This window comes from Caenorhabditis elegans, chromosome I (genome assembly GCF_000002985.6).
Source record: "Caenorhabditis elegans chromosome I".
Taxonomy (NCBI): Eukaryota; Metazoa; Nematoda; class Chromadorea; order Rhabditida; family Rhabditidae; genus Caenorhabditis; species Caenorhabditis elegans.
The window spans coordinates 230,609-246,479 of NC_003279.8; the positions used below are offsets into that span (position 1 = coordinate 230,609).

A 15,871-nucleotide genomic window follows, 5' to 3' on the forward strand; every position below is an offset into this window, starting at 1 on the left:
CGTGAATCAGATCGGCCCTGAATTGGGGTAGGGGACAATAGAAAGAAACTACCGTGTGGCCAACTGCCCCCAGCAGGGACCTAGTTGGGATTGTTTTCACTTGAACACGAAAACAATGGGGGTTGGGAAAGTTAATAGGGACAAAGGAGCAAAACGAAACGTCCATTCCCGCATCGAATTGCCTCATAGGCACCGCACCCAAACTCTCCTGCCGCTGCAGCAGTCAGGGAATCCGACGCTCCACGCTCTCCATCGCGACTGGAGACCAAGTTCTTCTTTCTTCTTATAGTCTTTTTTTTCTAGTGGCGCCGGTTAATTACTCCATTGCCAACTAGCTGTCGGGAAGTCAGAAGTCAAATGTCCTTGCGGACGTGGAATATAACATGTTTGAAATTAGGGTGGTTTAAGTTTTTTGTGAGATCCCTATGGATAAATTTTGGTTAATTTTTAAATTTGAAAGGTTTTAAAAGATGTACAAATAATTTTTAATGATGTATAATTTTTGGAGAAGGTACTAGTTGAAAGATATAAAGAATTTTTAAATTGAAAGTTAAATTAAAATTTTGAGGGGAATTGGTGTAGAAAATTAGTTAAAATATATTTTTGGAATTTTTGAAATTTTATAATTTTTAAGGATTTTTTAAATTTTTTAGGAAGTTATAAAAGGGGGTAAATAAACTAACTGTTCGATCGCCGCGTCCTCCAACGAGCAAATCCTCCATCCATCCAGAGTTCTTGTCTACCCGTCTTGTCGTCTATTCCTCCTTTTCTTCTTGTCTCTAGCACACAGGAGACTGTGCACTATTGTCTTTCCGTTGCAGTCAGCGAGCTGCCAGCAACTAGTCGCATCGTTAATGGCACCTTTGCCACTGTATTGAATGCTGTGAGCTGTTTTAAGTGCTATTACACTATAGTCTGTAGAAAACAAGAAATTTTGTAATCGTCTTTCGTCTTTCGTCTTGAACCATATTAACAGCCGAGATTTATTAAATCAAGGAACAAATAACAGCTTCAACAATGTGGTATCAGATACCGGTGAGGAGTGGTGAGGGGGGAATTTCAAAAAATTTAAAAGATAAAAATTTAGTGATCGAATATCGAGATATTCGATGGGGATTGTCCTCGTGCCAATTTCTTGGCGATCCTTGGTTGGTATCGGCGTCTGACCGGCTGGTGTTGTTGCTGCTGTTGCTGGAGTTGTGGTGGCGGTGGTCCAAATAGTTGTGGAGCAGGAACGCGAAGTGGTGGTGGGAACTCCTGTGCGGCTGGTACGAGTTGTGGTGGAGGTTGCTCTTCGGATGGTGGTGGCGTGTGAGCATTGAATCCTCCAGAGACTTCCATCGCGAGGGAGATCCTGTTGATCGCTGCGTGCACCACATCTATCTTGTCGTACAGAACGACGTGATCCGCGGATTGGATCCACACTTCCTGGGAGCCAGAGCCTTGTGGAGCCGTCGCAGTCGTCGGGCCATTTGGGTCGCGGCCGGTCTGGGGGGCTGGGCCCGTACTTCCTGGGAAGTTGAGAAACCAGTCTTCGAAGAACTCGGATGGAGATGTGTCGTCGGTGAGCGTCGGGTCGAACGGTCTGAGAAGATTTTAGAAAATTAATAATAGTATATGGAAAAATTGGATAAATTTTTAGAATTTTGAAAGAATTGATTGAAAATGTGTATAAATTGAATTTTTTAGAGAAAAATGATAAAATTTTTTAGAGAAAATAATAATTTTTAGATAATTTTTAAATAAAATCGAAACTTCCTTTAGTCTGGCGCTTCGTGGATGGGTAGGCTCCACTCAGCTGTCAACTTACGTACTACCAATGAAGAATTGCAGGATAATGTGCATATTAGATGCAAAACGACGAGAAATAGCGAATAATAAGTCGGGGAAAGTCGAAATTGTGCTCTGGGAGCATGAGTTTGCCAAACTCACGTCCCTCGGCGTCTGTGGGCTCGCGAGCCGCCCTTGTGTACGATTTTAGGGGTTTTTTAATTTTGAATTTTTAGAATTTTAATTATTTTTAAAGAAAGTTTGGTAGAATAAAGGGACGGGGGATGTTTAAATAGATGTGTACCTGTCGTCTATCAAGTCTTCGACTATCGAAAACGTCGAGTCGTCGAAGTTCATATTGAATCGTCTCTTCACGGCCCGGCGGGGGGTACATGGACGAGAATTCTCTACCGTATTCCAATTTGGCTGACTGCGTGCTCAACGTTGAATACTCAGTTTAAAGTTTCGTACACCGTTGCGTACTGCACAGCGCGCATTTTAATTGACGAAATTTCGCGAAAATTAACAGAAGATTTTTTTCGGAATTATAGAGCTGAAATTGAAAAAAAAACTATCAAATTTTCATCGAATTTGTGAAAAATCGTAAGTATGAAGATCTTTTCTTCACTATATTCAAGGAAAATCGATATTTCGCTTTTCACAGACGAATGATGTCTCATTTTACTCGATGAAAGTTTCTGATGAGCTGTTTTTATCGATTTTTGAGCGATAAAAATGCGATTTGTTGATAAAATGGATCAATTATATAAAGAAACAACATATATTGCTCTGAGATTACTTTTTGAGAATCAATTCTTTATTTTTCGGTCATTTTAAATTAAGCATTAAAATAAAAATATTAGAAATCATAATAAAAAAAACAGAAAATCGATATATTACTTTTTCTTCGGAATTTCACGACTTTTTTGGACGAATTTTATTCTGTAAACTTTCTTCTTCGAATTTGTGTCCACGTGGCTTTCAGTCGAAGAAGATTCTGCAGCACTCCTTCTTGCTTGCCCACAACTTACTCGAATTTTCTAAAATTTTTAACTTATTGAAATTGTCATTTCACCTTTACACTCACTTCAGCTAAACTATTACTGCATTTCGGAAGTTGATAGGATACTGGTGGAGCAACAAGTGGATGGCTTCTAGTGATTGGCTGGCTTGTCGAGCAAGTTTGTGTGATTGCCTGAAATAATTTTTGATTTCAATTTTGAGTTGATTTAAAGCAGTGAACCTACCACCGGGTTCGGACGAGAAAGAGCATTACTCGGTAGACCACGGAATCCAATTTTCGTTGAATTGCCTCCAAATGCAATAGAAGTTTGTACGTTTTGTGAGAAGTCGGGCTGAAAATTTTCAAAATTTGAAACTTTTCGAGAAAAATAAAAATCTCACCACAGCATTTCGAGATTTTGTCGATTGTGGAAGCCTTTTCCTGGAGCGAAAATTGATTTTTTTTTTCGCTAAATTTTTTCTTTTTTGGGCAGCCGTGACGTCCCGAATAACTGCTTTTGGGTCCCGAAGATCATTTTGCGAAGAAATTGGCAGAACTGTTGCATCTTTTGGTACGATGGAAAGACCGGGAATGGACGTGTTCTGAAATAGTTGTGTTTTTAAGAATGCAGAAATGTTTTTCTGTACCAAAATTACCATAGTCATGTCATTCATGATGTTACGACACATGAGCTCTCTCAGAACATGGATGTAACGCCTTTTCTTGTCCCGGTAATTGCAAAATCTCCTCTCAAGTGCATTGAAAATCGCGTGGACAGATTCAACTCCTTGTTCTGTGATCCTTCCAATGTTTCTCACATCTTTTGCCATTTGTGGTGCATGGTAGACCAACAAGTGCAGCTTTAAAATAATTGTTTCTTCGGGAACCGCTACTTTCAAATCCTCCACAAATCCGCGAATCGAATTTTGAAGTATTAAGACGTCGGAATCATTTAAAAACTTGTTTCCCGAAAGTGACATAATAGTTGAAAGCTTTCCCATTGCTGATTTCAATCCGAGCAACATTGGGCATAAATTTGGGCCAAAAATGTTGAAAGTCTCCTCTACAACAGCCGGCGTTAGCAGCAATTTCAAATGGTTTCCGCAAAATGATTGGAACCAAGCCTGCTTGTCCGCTCCAAACTTAGCCCAACACTGTCCCATTTTTTCAAGTGTTCCTTCGGGAGTACCATTCACAATTGTATCGAGCAACAATTTTTCCGATTGAAGTGCTTTCAGTTCAGCATGCGACTCCAATTTCATCTTTCCGGTGGCTCCTTGATACTTTTCTTCCGCACTTTTAATTAGGTTAACAGCGTTTTTTAGAGTTGCTTTTCGTGTTTTCAGGATAGGAAAAGAAGTAGTGTTATCCAAAGTATCAGAATATTTCCAGAGGGGATTGAAGATATATTTGTCAAAAATACCCATGATAATGTGCAGAAGAGGAATCAAATAGAACATGATCGCAACGTGTGGCAGAAGTGGAGTACATCCTTTGCGAACACCCAAGTCGCCATTTTCACAACAAGCTTTGTAAAGATCGATTGTTCGTGGGTGGAATGTTTCATCAACATTCATATCCTTGATTTTCATCCTCTCTTCAGCTCCCCGTGGATTCTGTGCAAAACATTTGAAGCAGAAATTGTGGGATGAATGTCCTTGGTGTCCAAGAATATCAGATTGAAACTTGCAATCTCCAGTTGCAATTTGCACAATTTTTGCGGTTTTTTGAACTCCTTTGTCCAAATATCAAATTTTCGTTAGCTTGCCAAGCTGCTCAAGAACGTCCGGAATGAATTTTTTCAGAGACGAATAATTGTCGGATCCGTCATATACTGCAATTACCATAACGTGTCTCGAAGAATTCGGTCGAGATACGTTTCCGATTACCAATGCCAACTTTGTGCTTCCACCTCCAGCGTCACCAACGACTCCAATCTTGATTACTCCTTTCGTGTATCCGTCGTCCACAAATTGATTTGAATTGCATAGAAGCTCTATTCGATAGGCTAAAACTTCTGCAATTTTCATGCACTGCACAATGGTAATCACTTTTCCTTTATTGTCGAACGAAGTGGAAACTTTGAAACTGGAGATCATTGATAACTGGATTGACAAATCTCTTGTGTTCTTTACCGATGGAAGCAAATCATAGCCAATGGCATTAGTCAAATAGTTTTTGATTTTTTCCATCTGACTTAGAGATAATCCGCATTTTGATAAAAAGTCAACGGCCTCAAAGTTTGAAAGCTTGTTTTTGTAGCTTTGATTCTCTTCTGAATTCAGGAATTTTGTGAATTTTCGAATAAATTGTCCGACGTCATCCTCGAGGCAGATTTCGTGTTGAAGCAAGTGAAGAGCTTTGCGAAATCGATTTTTGATACAACTTTTGCTTCTTAGATTCGAAATATTAACTTTAAAAGCTGATTTTTTAAGGTTTTCAACTTCTTCGGCGTGTCTTTGTAGACTCAGAACCATAGCTTTGCCACTTTTCTTCACATCTGCACAGCTTCTCACCAATCGACCTTCTATACCACTGACGATCGTTCGTATATTGCATACTTCCATTTGCAGCGAAGAATTAGATGCTCTTATAGTGATATTTTCATGGCGGACTATTTGCATTTCTTCCGAAAACACCGCAAACTCATCAATCCGCTTTTGTATTTCTTCTGATATTTCATTTTTTTCATTTTTCAGTCGTTCGATCGTTAGTCGGAGCATTTTGATCTGCGGAATTTGCTCAACATTGGAGATTATTCGAACCCTCGGTGTACTGAACGAGTTTCGTAAAGGTGTCGGTGGAAATACGGGATTGGAGAATCTCAGCAAAATCATATAATATTAGTTTTGAAATATTGAAAAAAATTACATTGTGAGAAAAAGTCGGAATTTCGTCACTAAAATCCATTTCCACGTCTCTCGTCAGAATTCCTTCATCCATATTGAAACAATTTGACGACCTGCATGTAGTTGCGGAGCTACTGGAAGCAATGTCGGGATGGTGGGAGTTTCGATCTTCTGAACTGATTTCCTGATTAGCCTGTGGCGACGAGCTGCACGTCTGAAAATCACGTTTTTGAAGTTAGAACAAACTACTCCAACTTAATTAAAGTTGACAAAATTGAGCTGAACGAACCTCCACTTTCGAATTGTTCAGTTCTTCCTCTTCAGTTTGATCTTTTGAAACTCCATTAGCACTGTTCCTTGCTCTCTGGGCATTTGCTAAAAGAAGGCCTGCACAAGATTTTTCTTTTCTTTTTTGTTTGAAGTATACTTTTGTCATCTGGAAATATTGCATGAATATTATAAGGGAAACAATTTTTAAATATCGATTTTCACGAAATTTGAAAAAATCAATAATTTGGGCGCATGATATTGAGCTGAATGTTTCGAATTTAGAATCAGCATGCTTTTATTCATATTTTAGGATCTTTTTAAAAAATCTGGACCAACAGTTTTTGAAAAAAAAATACTTTTCGTTCAGAAATGTACTGATTTTCCACTGATTTTCACGAAATTTGAAAAAATCAATAATTTAGGCGCATGATATTGAGCTGAATGTTTTGAATTTAGAATCAGCATGCTTTTATTCATATTTTAGGATCTTTTTAAAAAATCTGGACCAACAGTTTTCGAAAAAATTCAATTTTTGTTCAGAAATGTGAATATTCACTAAATCGAAAAAAATAATTGCAAAATCCGTCGGCTGAACATTCAAAACTTATCAATTTGAAATCAGCATATTTCAGTGTATAATTAAAAAAGGTTTCAAAAATTCTGAGACCAATTTTTGTTGAGAAAAATAATTTTTCGTTCGAATTATCGATTTTTCACGAAATGCCAAAAACAGTAAACTTGGGCCCATGCTAAAAGCCTGAATCTTTCAAATTAAAAACCAGCATGATTTTTTCTATATTCTAAGACGTTTAAAAAAAATCTGGACCAACAGTTCTTGAGGAAAGTAATTTTTTATACAAAAATGTGCTGATTTTTCACTAAATTCAAAAAAATAATCAAGTTGGGCCCATGCTATACACCTAAATCATTAAAATTCAGAACCGCCATGTATGTATTTTTTCATACCATAGGCTCTTTAAAAAAAATCTGGACCAACAGTTTTTGAGATATGTCAAAAAAAACAACTCACTTTTTGACGTTTTTCGCCTTTTCGCGGATGATGCGGTCGATTTTTGCGGCGATTTGTGGTCTTTCGCTGAAAATATTATTTTTATTTCAATTTTTAACGAAGAAAACAAGAAAAAACGACGAGAAAACATCAAAAAACACGAAAAAAACGTCGAAAAACTCCCGCAACCTCATGAAAAAAAATAAAGCACTGCAGCCGCGGGACTAGTTTTCGCAACTTTCTAGGCCATGTCCCGTTCGCCGTGCCGTGTCTTGTCGTGGTGGTGTGAAGTGTGTTGGTGTGAAGCGTGTGAGTACGGTAGGCTGCTGCAGATGTGGTGTGAGCTGTAAAAAATCGAAATAATTCAAGAATTACGACGATTTTCGTATTTTGAGAAGAAGAAAATTTTAAATCACGAAAATTCGAGAGAAAAAATGATCAAATTCAGTCTCAGAAGCGAAAAATGAACTTCTTTGTCTGGAAAACAGCGGTTGCTCGTGAGAAAAAATGTTTAAAATTGAAGAAGATCAACAAAAACAAAAAAAGACACGTAAATGCAACTTGTTTTTAAAGGTCGTGGCCGCGTCGCGGTCGCGCCGCGTGCGCACTTTTGTAGAAGACTCCGCCCCCTTTTTTCTTGGCGCCGTGCCAATTTTTAGAAGGAAGAGCGTTTTTGGTTGAAATAATCGATTTTCGACGAGAAAATAGACTAAATCAAGTATGGTGAATCTGATTAAAGGCATATTAACTTTGTAAACTGCACAATTAACTAGAAATCGTACTATAACCGAATATAGTCAAAGGGTCGCTCAGTTCCCCCGGTCTAGAGTCCCAGGTTCATCTTTCGAGCTGTTTCCTGAGAAATTGTACAGGATTTGTCTGAGTCGTGAACTGAACACGCTTTTCAGGTAAACGTCGTCTGGATGTCCTGGAAATCAAATGTTAGTCTTTGTATCGATGGAAAACATGGTTTTCTCAAGGAAATAGTCGGAAAGTCGGTCGATGCACCATGTTGTGGCACCACGGAGTGGCGGAAGACCGAACCCTTTAAGCCTCAAGAGGAACCGAGCAACGAAGACTATGTCAGAGGTGCAGCATGGCATCGTCTATTTGTATATGTATTGGAAAGAACAGAACACAGTTTTAATAAATATGTTTATTACTCCAAAGGGGAGATAATCAACAGAGGGGAGTGGGTCGTACACAAGAGAGAGGGAATTGTCTGGTGTGAGAATATCACGTCCTGCCACGCGGGTCTTTAGTCTGAAAAGGTCGAGTGTATGAATAGTCGGGGTCTTTGCAGACTCGTAGAATAATGTCTTTGGTCAACTACACTTTCCAAATAAAGGGAGGGAAAGGTAGGAAACGTCGGCAATTAGTCTGACTGGGAGCTGTCAATAACGGGGGGGGGGGGGGGGGGGGAAGAGACCAGCAAAACCGAACCAAGAGTGGGGAGGAGAGTTCCTTTCCTGGTGCCACCGACGCTGCAGCTCGCTCCGTATCGTCGCTCATTGAGTCGCCGCGCAGCCAATCGTTGCTACGGGGCGCGAGTGTAACTCTCGTTAGAGAGCGTGTGGGAGCAAGAGACGCAGAAATACAGTAAACTTCTCCTAACTGTATGGTAAGCTTAAGAGCTGGTCTTAAAAGGTCGAATTGAATGTACCCCTCGCTCGGAGAACTGCTGAAGCAGTCGAGAGCGAGACATTGTGAAATGGGCGATACAGCAGAGCCCAGTTCACAACAATCAGACTAACTGGCACTTACGTATAAATAATATTATGGGTTTCGTCGCTCCCCCTCCAAATGTTTTAAAAACGATTTAAAACATAATTTATACTGTTTTTTTTTACTACTGACCAATGAAAGTTCATGGTTGATAACATAAATCCCCACATTTTCAGAAAAATGGATAAGCAGAAAAAAAGTTATTAATGAACTCATAATTTTCATCGAAATTAGCCAGCTTTAGTTTCGGTGTATTACCAGAAAACAAATTTAAGTGATCTTACTCTCAACTCCAACAGAGTATCTAATTGATTAGACACATTTTTTACAATCTTGCTGACAATTGTGCGATTTTTGAAGATTTTGTCAATAAGCACGTGATCCTGAAAATAAAAAAGTGAGTAATTTTACGCTCGCGAAATTGTGAGCCAGTGGCTGCCTAGATTTTCAATTTGTTACATTATTTTGCAGCCATACGTGGACCATAATTCTGGCGACCACTTTACGGCATTATAATTTTTTGAACTGCAAACAAAACATGTAAATATACATATATGTATACTAGGAATTCGCACTAAAGTAAATTATTGAAATTCGTCAACTTTTATTTTCATTTCTTATATTTTGTCTAATTTTCAACGAATTATTGAAAATGAAAATTTTTAATTCACGTCAAAATTAGTGAACGCGGTGAACGGCGACGGCGAAGGCGGGCCGGCGTGAGGCCGGCGTGAGGCCCGCGTTTCGCGCCTCACTTAGCTGGAAACCCTAAGTTTCTCCAATTAAATTACAGGTGATATACATTTTTCCTCTTTAGGATAAGAAAAGATCATTTCCTAAGCCTGACAATACAAAAATGTGGTTCACGTTTTTATTTTTCATAACTTAAAAAAATACTATTAAAATGAGGGCATGTAATACACAAATACCGGCAAACGGTGTTTCAAATCAAATATTGAAGAAAAAACAAACAAAATATGATGAATTCTCTTTGTTCTTACCAAAATCGAAACCATCATTTAAAATTTAGCAATTTTTTACAGTTATATTTGGTAATTACGGCCCATTTTCTATAATATAAAGAAACAATTGAAACTGATCCACCCTGTCCGCCGACTATTGGGCATCGACAGATGGTGTTCTCAAAATACCAAAAATGGGTGGAACTCTCTCACGAGCGCTCTGCAGGTGTCGTTTTCCTTTGCAAAGGACTGCCCTTCCATTCATTTGTGTCTCTATACAACATCTCATCTGTCATGCAAACCGACATTCCCAACATACTCGAAATCCCAATTGATGTAAGTTCTTGTTTCTTAAACTAAAATTAGCCAACTATTTTCTAGAAATATCAATCTAGACCGAAATACCTTTTACTCTTGAATGATATCAAAAGTTTAAAAATGTTTTATCTGGTAAATATATTATTCAGTCAATAATAACAGAGCAATAATTTCCTATTTGTAAGACGGTTTGCCAGCCCTACTGATGTAAGCTAAAGGTCCTACAAAAAATCCCTGAATTTTGGGTCTCCTTTGCTAACTACAAATGGTAGGCAAAAGAACATATTTGTGTACAAAAAAGTATGCAAGCAAAAGAGACAGCGTAGGCAGGCAAAAGATTCATAAAAGAGAGATAGCCCCCGCGGTCAAATCATTCTACTAGTGGCTTGAAGCCTCTGTTGATGTGATAAAAGTAACATTTTATATAGCATTGTGTTCGATTTTTCTAACAAATAAAATGCATATCATTACTTATACAGTGCGTGCATGTTCTTTATGCCACCCCCAAAGTTTTTAATCATGGCAGTTTCTGTGTAATTTGGTGAGCAAAAAGTATTGAAAACCTATTCACAATGAAAAACCTAAACTCAAGAAATGTTGTGATTATATCTCGAAAATTGTGAAAAATAAGACAATAAATCAAAAATTGGCCGTGCAACTTCTATATGCCACCTCGGATTTTTTTATGATTTCTTATGATTTTAGACTATTAACTTATTATTCAAATAAAATTCGATTCAATTCGTATACATTTCAGTGCTAAATAACTATTCCTGTAACTTCTCCCAAAGACGATACGATGATCAAAATATGGGGATATGTTCTAGATACTAATTAAACATAGTATGTGAATATTGGTTCACATTGGTGGATTTTTAGCGTCGCCAGAGGGACATATTTGGTGTCCCCAGCCGTTTTTGGTGAAAACACTATTTCTCTTTTTTTTCTCGGTGCCAATCAAGTTGAGAAATTTCAGGCATGCTCTCGAACCTTCAGGAAAGATCGAATACTGCAGAAAACCTGTAGACTAGGAAAACAACTTGGAAGTTTCTTAAAAGTTTGGAATTTTACTAGAATTTTCTGAAAAATTTCAGAAAAAAAGAGACTTTCAAGAAACTTCTGAAAACTTCGAGAAAGTTCTGGAATGTTCCAGATTTTTCTAAAAAGTAACAAATTCCGTTCAGAACAATGTTTTGAATATATGCCAGAATCTTACTCAAGTAAAATAATTTTTTTTAAATTCTGATACTCCAAAAATATTATGAAATTTCAAAAAAAATTAAATTTAATAGACGTTTGCAATACTATTGAAGACCTGAAAAAATGTTAGAAATTTAGAAATTGTTCATTTTGAAGTATTCGAAATACTGTTCGATTATTCATGAGACTGATAATGTTATCAGTTTTTTTTATTTGAAAGCTTTCTAAGAATTTCATATGATTAGAACATCGAAATAGTTTTACTTTAAAGAAAAAATTGCTCCTGGAAAATTTTAACTGCTGAAAACTTGGTTACAGAAATTTTATGATGCTCAAACACTTCCTGGAAACTGAAAAAAAAAAACGTTTCATCTGCAAAGAAAAACTTAGAACAAATTTCAATAATTTACTTTAGTGCAAATTCCTAGTATACATATATGTATATTTACATGTTTTGTTTGCAGTTCAAAAAATTATAATGCCGTAAAATGGTCGCCAGAATTATGGTCCACGTATGGCTGCAAAATAATGTAAAAAATTGAAAATCTAGGCAGCCACTGGCTCACAATTTCGCGAGCGTAAAATTACTCACTTTTTTATTTTCAGGATCACGTGCTTATTGACAAAATCTTCAAAAATCGCACAATTGTCAGCAAGATTGTAAAAAATGTGTCTAATCAATTAAATACTCTGTTGGAGTTGAGAGTAAGATCACTTAAATTTGTTTTCTGGTAATACACCGAAACTAAAGCTGGCTAATTTCGATGAAAATTATGAGTTCATTAATAACTTTTTTTCTGCTTATCCATTTTTCTGAAAATGTGGGGATTTATGTTATCAACCATGAACTTTCATTGGTCAGTAGTAAAAAAAACAGTATAAATTATGTTTTAAATCGTTTTTAAAACATTTGGAGGGGGAGCGACGAAACCCATAATATTATTTATACGTAAGTGCCAGTTAGTCTGATGGCATTGATGAACTTTTATCAAAAAAAATTAATAAAAATTTGCCGCTGCAAATAAACAAAAACTTAGTTTTTCAAACAAAAAAAATCAATACAGCGGACTGATATCCCTAATTATAGACAGGTATCAAAATTGTGTTCAATTTTACTTTAATTCGCTCTTTTTTCAGCTGATAAATAAATTGTTCAGCGAAGAAGTTTTGCACAAAATTCGAAATGAGCATCGAAAAATACAAATTCACAGTTTCAAGACTTGTAAAAATTGAAGAAAAAGATCAATATTCATTAACAATCAAGTAGATCCTGAACTTCCGCTAAAACAGCCTCGTCGATGCACTTGCTCGTTTCTTATAAATGCACTGGAGATAAACAAGAACAAGGTGAAACACTTATTCGTGTAAGTTGAAATCAATTGTTCAAAACCTGGTTTTTTTGCTCGCCGCTTCCTCTGTTAACTACCAAAAAATTCAATTTTATTTTGATGTTGATAGAATTTTGACCGGTAAGGGAAATATTTCAACTTAAACCCGGACTTTCGAATGACCACTCTAAAAAAGAGCTAGCGGCAGAGGATCAATTTGAGCTAGGGAAAAGTCGATCTGAGAAGTGTTTCAGACAATTTTTCATCAAAATAGGTGGTTCAGAACTTGCCTTTAAAAAGTGTTTTCTGAGTCTGTTGAAGTTTTTTATGCTTTTTTGTGATCGTGGAAACAATATGAGAAGTGGTGAAAATTTCAATCAATTAAACCAATTTTTAATGTTTTGTACTCAGCTGTAACATTATTTTCAGATTTTTAAAAAATACGGTAAATGTGAAAGTCTACAAGCTTTATGTCGAACCGATTAAGAAAAACGAAATTTCGTGCGGAGTGGATGCTCGAATTATACTCAATGATCTCATACACGATTGCTTGATTGGAGTAGATTGTAAGTCAATTTTTGACATGAGCGCCTGTTTTTCAGAATTCTGAGTAAAATATATGGCTTTTGAACTACTGATTTGACATTCATGATTTTTAGATGGACTCGTTGAAGAATATAAAAATGATTTTTGCTGTGGTTGTCAAATATGTCGAGACATTCATAGAAATAAAAACTGTATAGTTCATAGTATTCAACTTCAATATTTTGGTGGAAATTCGATACCGCAGCAGTTTTTGAATTTGATGTTGGAAAATTTTGGAGTTGATGAGCATGATCGATTTATGGACAGATTAAACGAACTATTCGGGAAATTCGCATATCTTCGATTGAGCAATTTTGGAATTGATGAGTTGCGAATATCGGGAGAAGAGCTATTTGGAGAATTAAAAATAATAGAAATCATAAATCAAATCAGGATATCTCCACATCATTACAAAGCGCTGGAAATGAAAGACTGGTGAGTGTAAATTGATACATTTGTAATGAACACCGTCGAACAGATGTTTGAATCACTGCTTTAGTTTTTCTATTATAACAGTACACGTATTGTAACAGGTTCTCAAAAGAGTGAATTCTCGTGTTTTTCATACTTAGATAGTCTCTCCATTCCTTCACTTAAAGTTATCCCAAAAACAAACAGCCCACTGCGATCAATGTCATGGAAACTTTATTCTCGTTTTTTTCGTTCTTCTGAGAGGAAATCGGAAAATCGAATAATTGGATATTGAAAAACGGAAAATTTCGGTGTTTCAATTTTCCGGAAAACCAAAAATCGGATTGTTTAGAAAATTAACAAAAAAATCAAATTTTGTTTTTGTTGATGAAAAACTCAGACACTCTTGACATGATATGCTCAGGAACATTATAAAGATTACATTTTACAGGTTGTTTTATCGGACCATATACGAAAAGCAACTAGGGCGGTACGTAGTTGGTGCTCGAGCAAATTATTTCCTCAATTCATTGGTAACATGCCACACATTCACCGTTTTAATACTGGGAAAAGAGTTCCTTTCAATCCCAAGAGACTTTTTATACCAGCTTATTTCAAAGTGGAATGTTAAGGATTTCAGACTGGAGTTCCGGTTCGAAGCTTACAGTGGTCATTTTAATACTATGTTTAGTTCAAATATGGATTTCATTTTGGAAACGTCTAAAGACTTTTCAAATGCCGTATTCAATGTACCATTCAACACCCAACCCGTTTCGAGGGTTCTTCTGGAAAAAGTGGAGATCGATTTACAATACTCTGAGGATATGTTACTCGAAATGAACGAACAACTGGAAAACGACTATTATTCACCAATGGACAATGTGATTGCAAATGTTCAACGAAACTTCCCAGCCAAGAGTATGACTGTTCTACTTCCTAAAACGTATCTCCTCATTACTCCGGACAATATGGACAGAGTCACAGCAAAGCTAATCCGATTGACTGAACAAAACAGCCAGAGAAATGGAAGTGTCACATTCAACTTATACTATCAGCATGACAAAGGAGAAAAACATATTCCAGAGGATATCCCAGACATTTTCAATTCAAGAGCACGTCTTGTAGGTGAAAAACCAGTAGATTGTTGGTATCTCGATGATATTTTAAATATCCCCAAAGAAAATTTCAAGGATGGATTTGGAGAAGTGACTGTCTGGTATGGAAAAAGCTTTCAAATAAGAAATTCCACAGAAAATCGAAGAATGAATTTTAATATATTCTATACCAAAAGCTATCTGAAAAAGTTCTTCAATGAGAGACATAGTAGATGGGTGAAAACTGGATTTTTATTGCATTTCATGGATCTTATTAATTGATTTTATGTGTATTTCTGTTACTACTAATAAAGCAAATACTCTGTCCGTCCAAACCATGTAGCCTGTAGACCTCGGACAAGAGTTGGGCGCTGCCTAAAAAATGAAAAAAGTCGTCAACTACCTCGTCGTCTCGAGGCGTCGCCGAAGTCTTACCTGCTGAGCCATGATGGTCGCGCGGAAAGATGCACACTAGTAATAACATATCGTACTCATATTCTGATAGTTTTTTTTGGGGAAGTGTCAGACGTATCTGATTGATACGGTATTCTCACATACCTTATTTCATTCGTTTTCAAGTGTGCTCACTAAGGATTCTAATAGTAAGTTCAGAATTTACAGAATTACTGTAATTCAAGTTTGTTTCATGTCTTTCAATAACAGACAATTTTATAAAATTTTGCATTTCAAAGGAACAGTTCAGTCTTAGAAAAATTCAAAATTTGATCCATGGGATTGACTGACTATTGTTTGTATACCAGCCGTTCGCACAATGCGAGTGCTCCGACTGGCGTACTCGAAATTAAGATGAAATTCTAAAATTTCTAAGCCTTGGAACGTTTTTCTCAGTCTTCCAGAAGTTTTTAAAGCAACATGAATATTATATAACTAAGTTTTCAAAAGTTACAGATGTTTTCGGCCGAAATTAGACTATTTTGCAATATTTTGCGACTTTTTGCTGAAAAATGGTACCCATCAGAGATGTGCGGCATGTGCCGAACGGCATGTGCCGATGTGCCGAAAATTATTCCACTCGGCACATCGGCATGTGCCGACCTTTTTTGTCGGCACATTTCGGCACATTTCGGCATATTCGGCACTGTCTGGAATATGTACCAAAATTTATTTTTTAATTTTAAAAATGCAAAGAAACTTCAAAAAATTGATTAAAATTTTCGGAATTTATCATTTCAACTTATAGTTTACTAACTTCAATATTAAGACAAATGCACTGCATTTTTTATGGGGTTATCCAACTGAATGTTCCCGCTTTTTCCTCCTGTTTCCCCCCTCTAGTCGCGATCCAACTGGGAGGAAAAATGCATTTTCCCCTCGTTTTCGCATTTT

The 15,871-nt window shown here is 36.7% G+C and overlaps 2 protein-coding genes and 2 pseudogenes across 5 annotated transcripts; 1 reads left to right on the forward strand and 3 right to left on the reverse strand.

The window, feature by feature from the left end:
* Positions 1 to 969: 969 nt before the first annotated feature.
* Positions 970 to 3,819, reverse strand: Y48G1BM.10 (Extensin-like). The gene is made up of 2 exons (NM_001393038.1): positions 2,075 to 3,819; positions 970 to 1,585 (listed from the first exon to the last, which is right to left on the reverse strand). The coding sequence occupies exons 1-2, from the start codon at positions 2,125 to 2,127 to the stop codon at positions 1,084 to 1,086; spliced, it is 555 nt and encodes a 184-aa protein (NP_001379341.1). The 5' UTR covers positions 2,128 to 3,819; the 3' UTR covers positions 970 to 1,083.
* Y48G1BM.6 (uncharacterized protein) lies at positions 2,566 to 7,245 on the reverse strand. Of its 2 annotated transcripts, none has more exons than NM_001393046.1 (7): positions 6,923 to 6,990; positions 5,912 to 6,058; positions 5,645 to 5,836; positions 3,175 to 3,375; positions 3,018 to 3,125; positions 2,858 to 2,965; positions 2,566 to 2,810 (listed from the first exon to the last, which is right to left on the reverse strand). In NM_001393046.1, the coding sequence occupies exons 2-7, from the start codon at positions 6,056 to 6,058 to the stop codon at positions 2,667 to 2,669; spliced, it is 900 nt and encodes a 299-aa protein (NP_001380046.1). In that variant the 5' UTR covers positions 6,923 to 6,990; the 3' UTR covers positions 2,566 to 2,666. The 2 variants fall into 2 exon arrangements, 1 of the variants encoding a protein (NP_001380046.1); NR_175829.1 differs by having other exon boundaries at positions 2,665 to 2,810; positions 3,421 to 5,836; positions 6,923 to 7,245.
* A 762-nt stretch (positions 7,246 to 8,007) lies between these two features.
* Positions 8,008 to 9,642, reverse strand: Y48G1BM.7 (annotated as a pseudogene). The gene is made up of 3 exons: positions 9,628 to 9,642; positions 8,911 to 9,009; positions 8,008 to 8,164 (listed from the first exon to the last, which is right to left on the reverse strand). Coding segments are annotated over exons 1-3 (271 nt in total).
* A 240-nt stretch (positions 9,643 to 9,882) lies between these two features.
* Positions 9,883 to 14,806, forward strand: Y48G1BM.2 (annotated as a pseudogene). Its single transcript has 6 exons — positions 9,883 to 9,924; positions 11,713 to 11,811; positions 12,244 to 12,470; positions 12,864 to 13,000; positions 13,094 to 13,454; positions 13,882 to 14,806. Coding segments are annotated over exons 1-6 (1,791 nt in total).
* Positions 14,807 to 15,871: the final 1,065 nt, after the last annotated feature.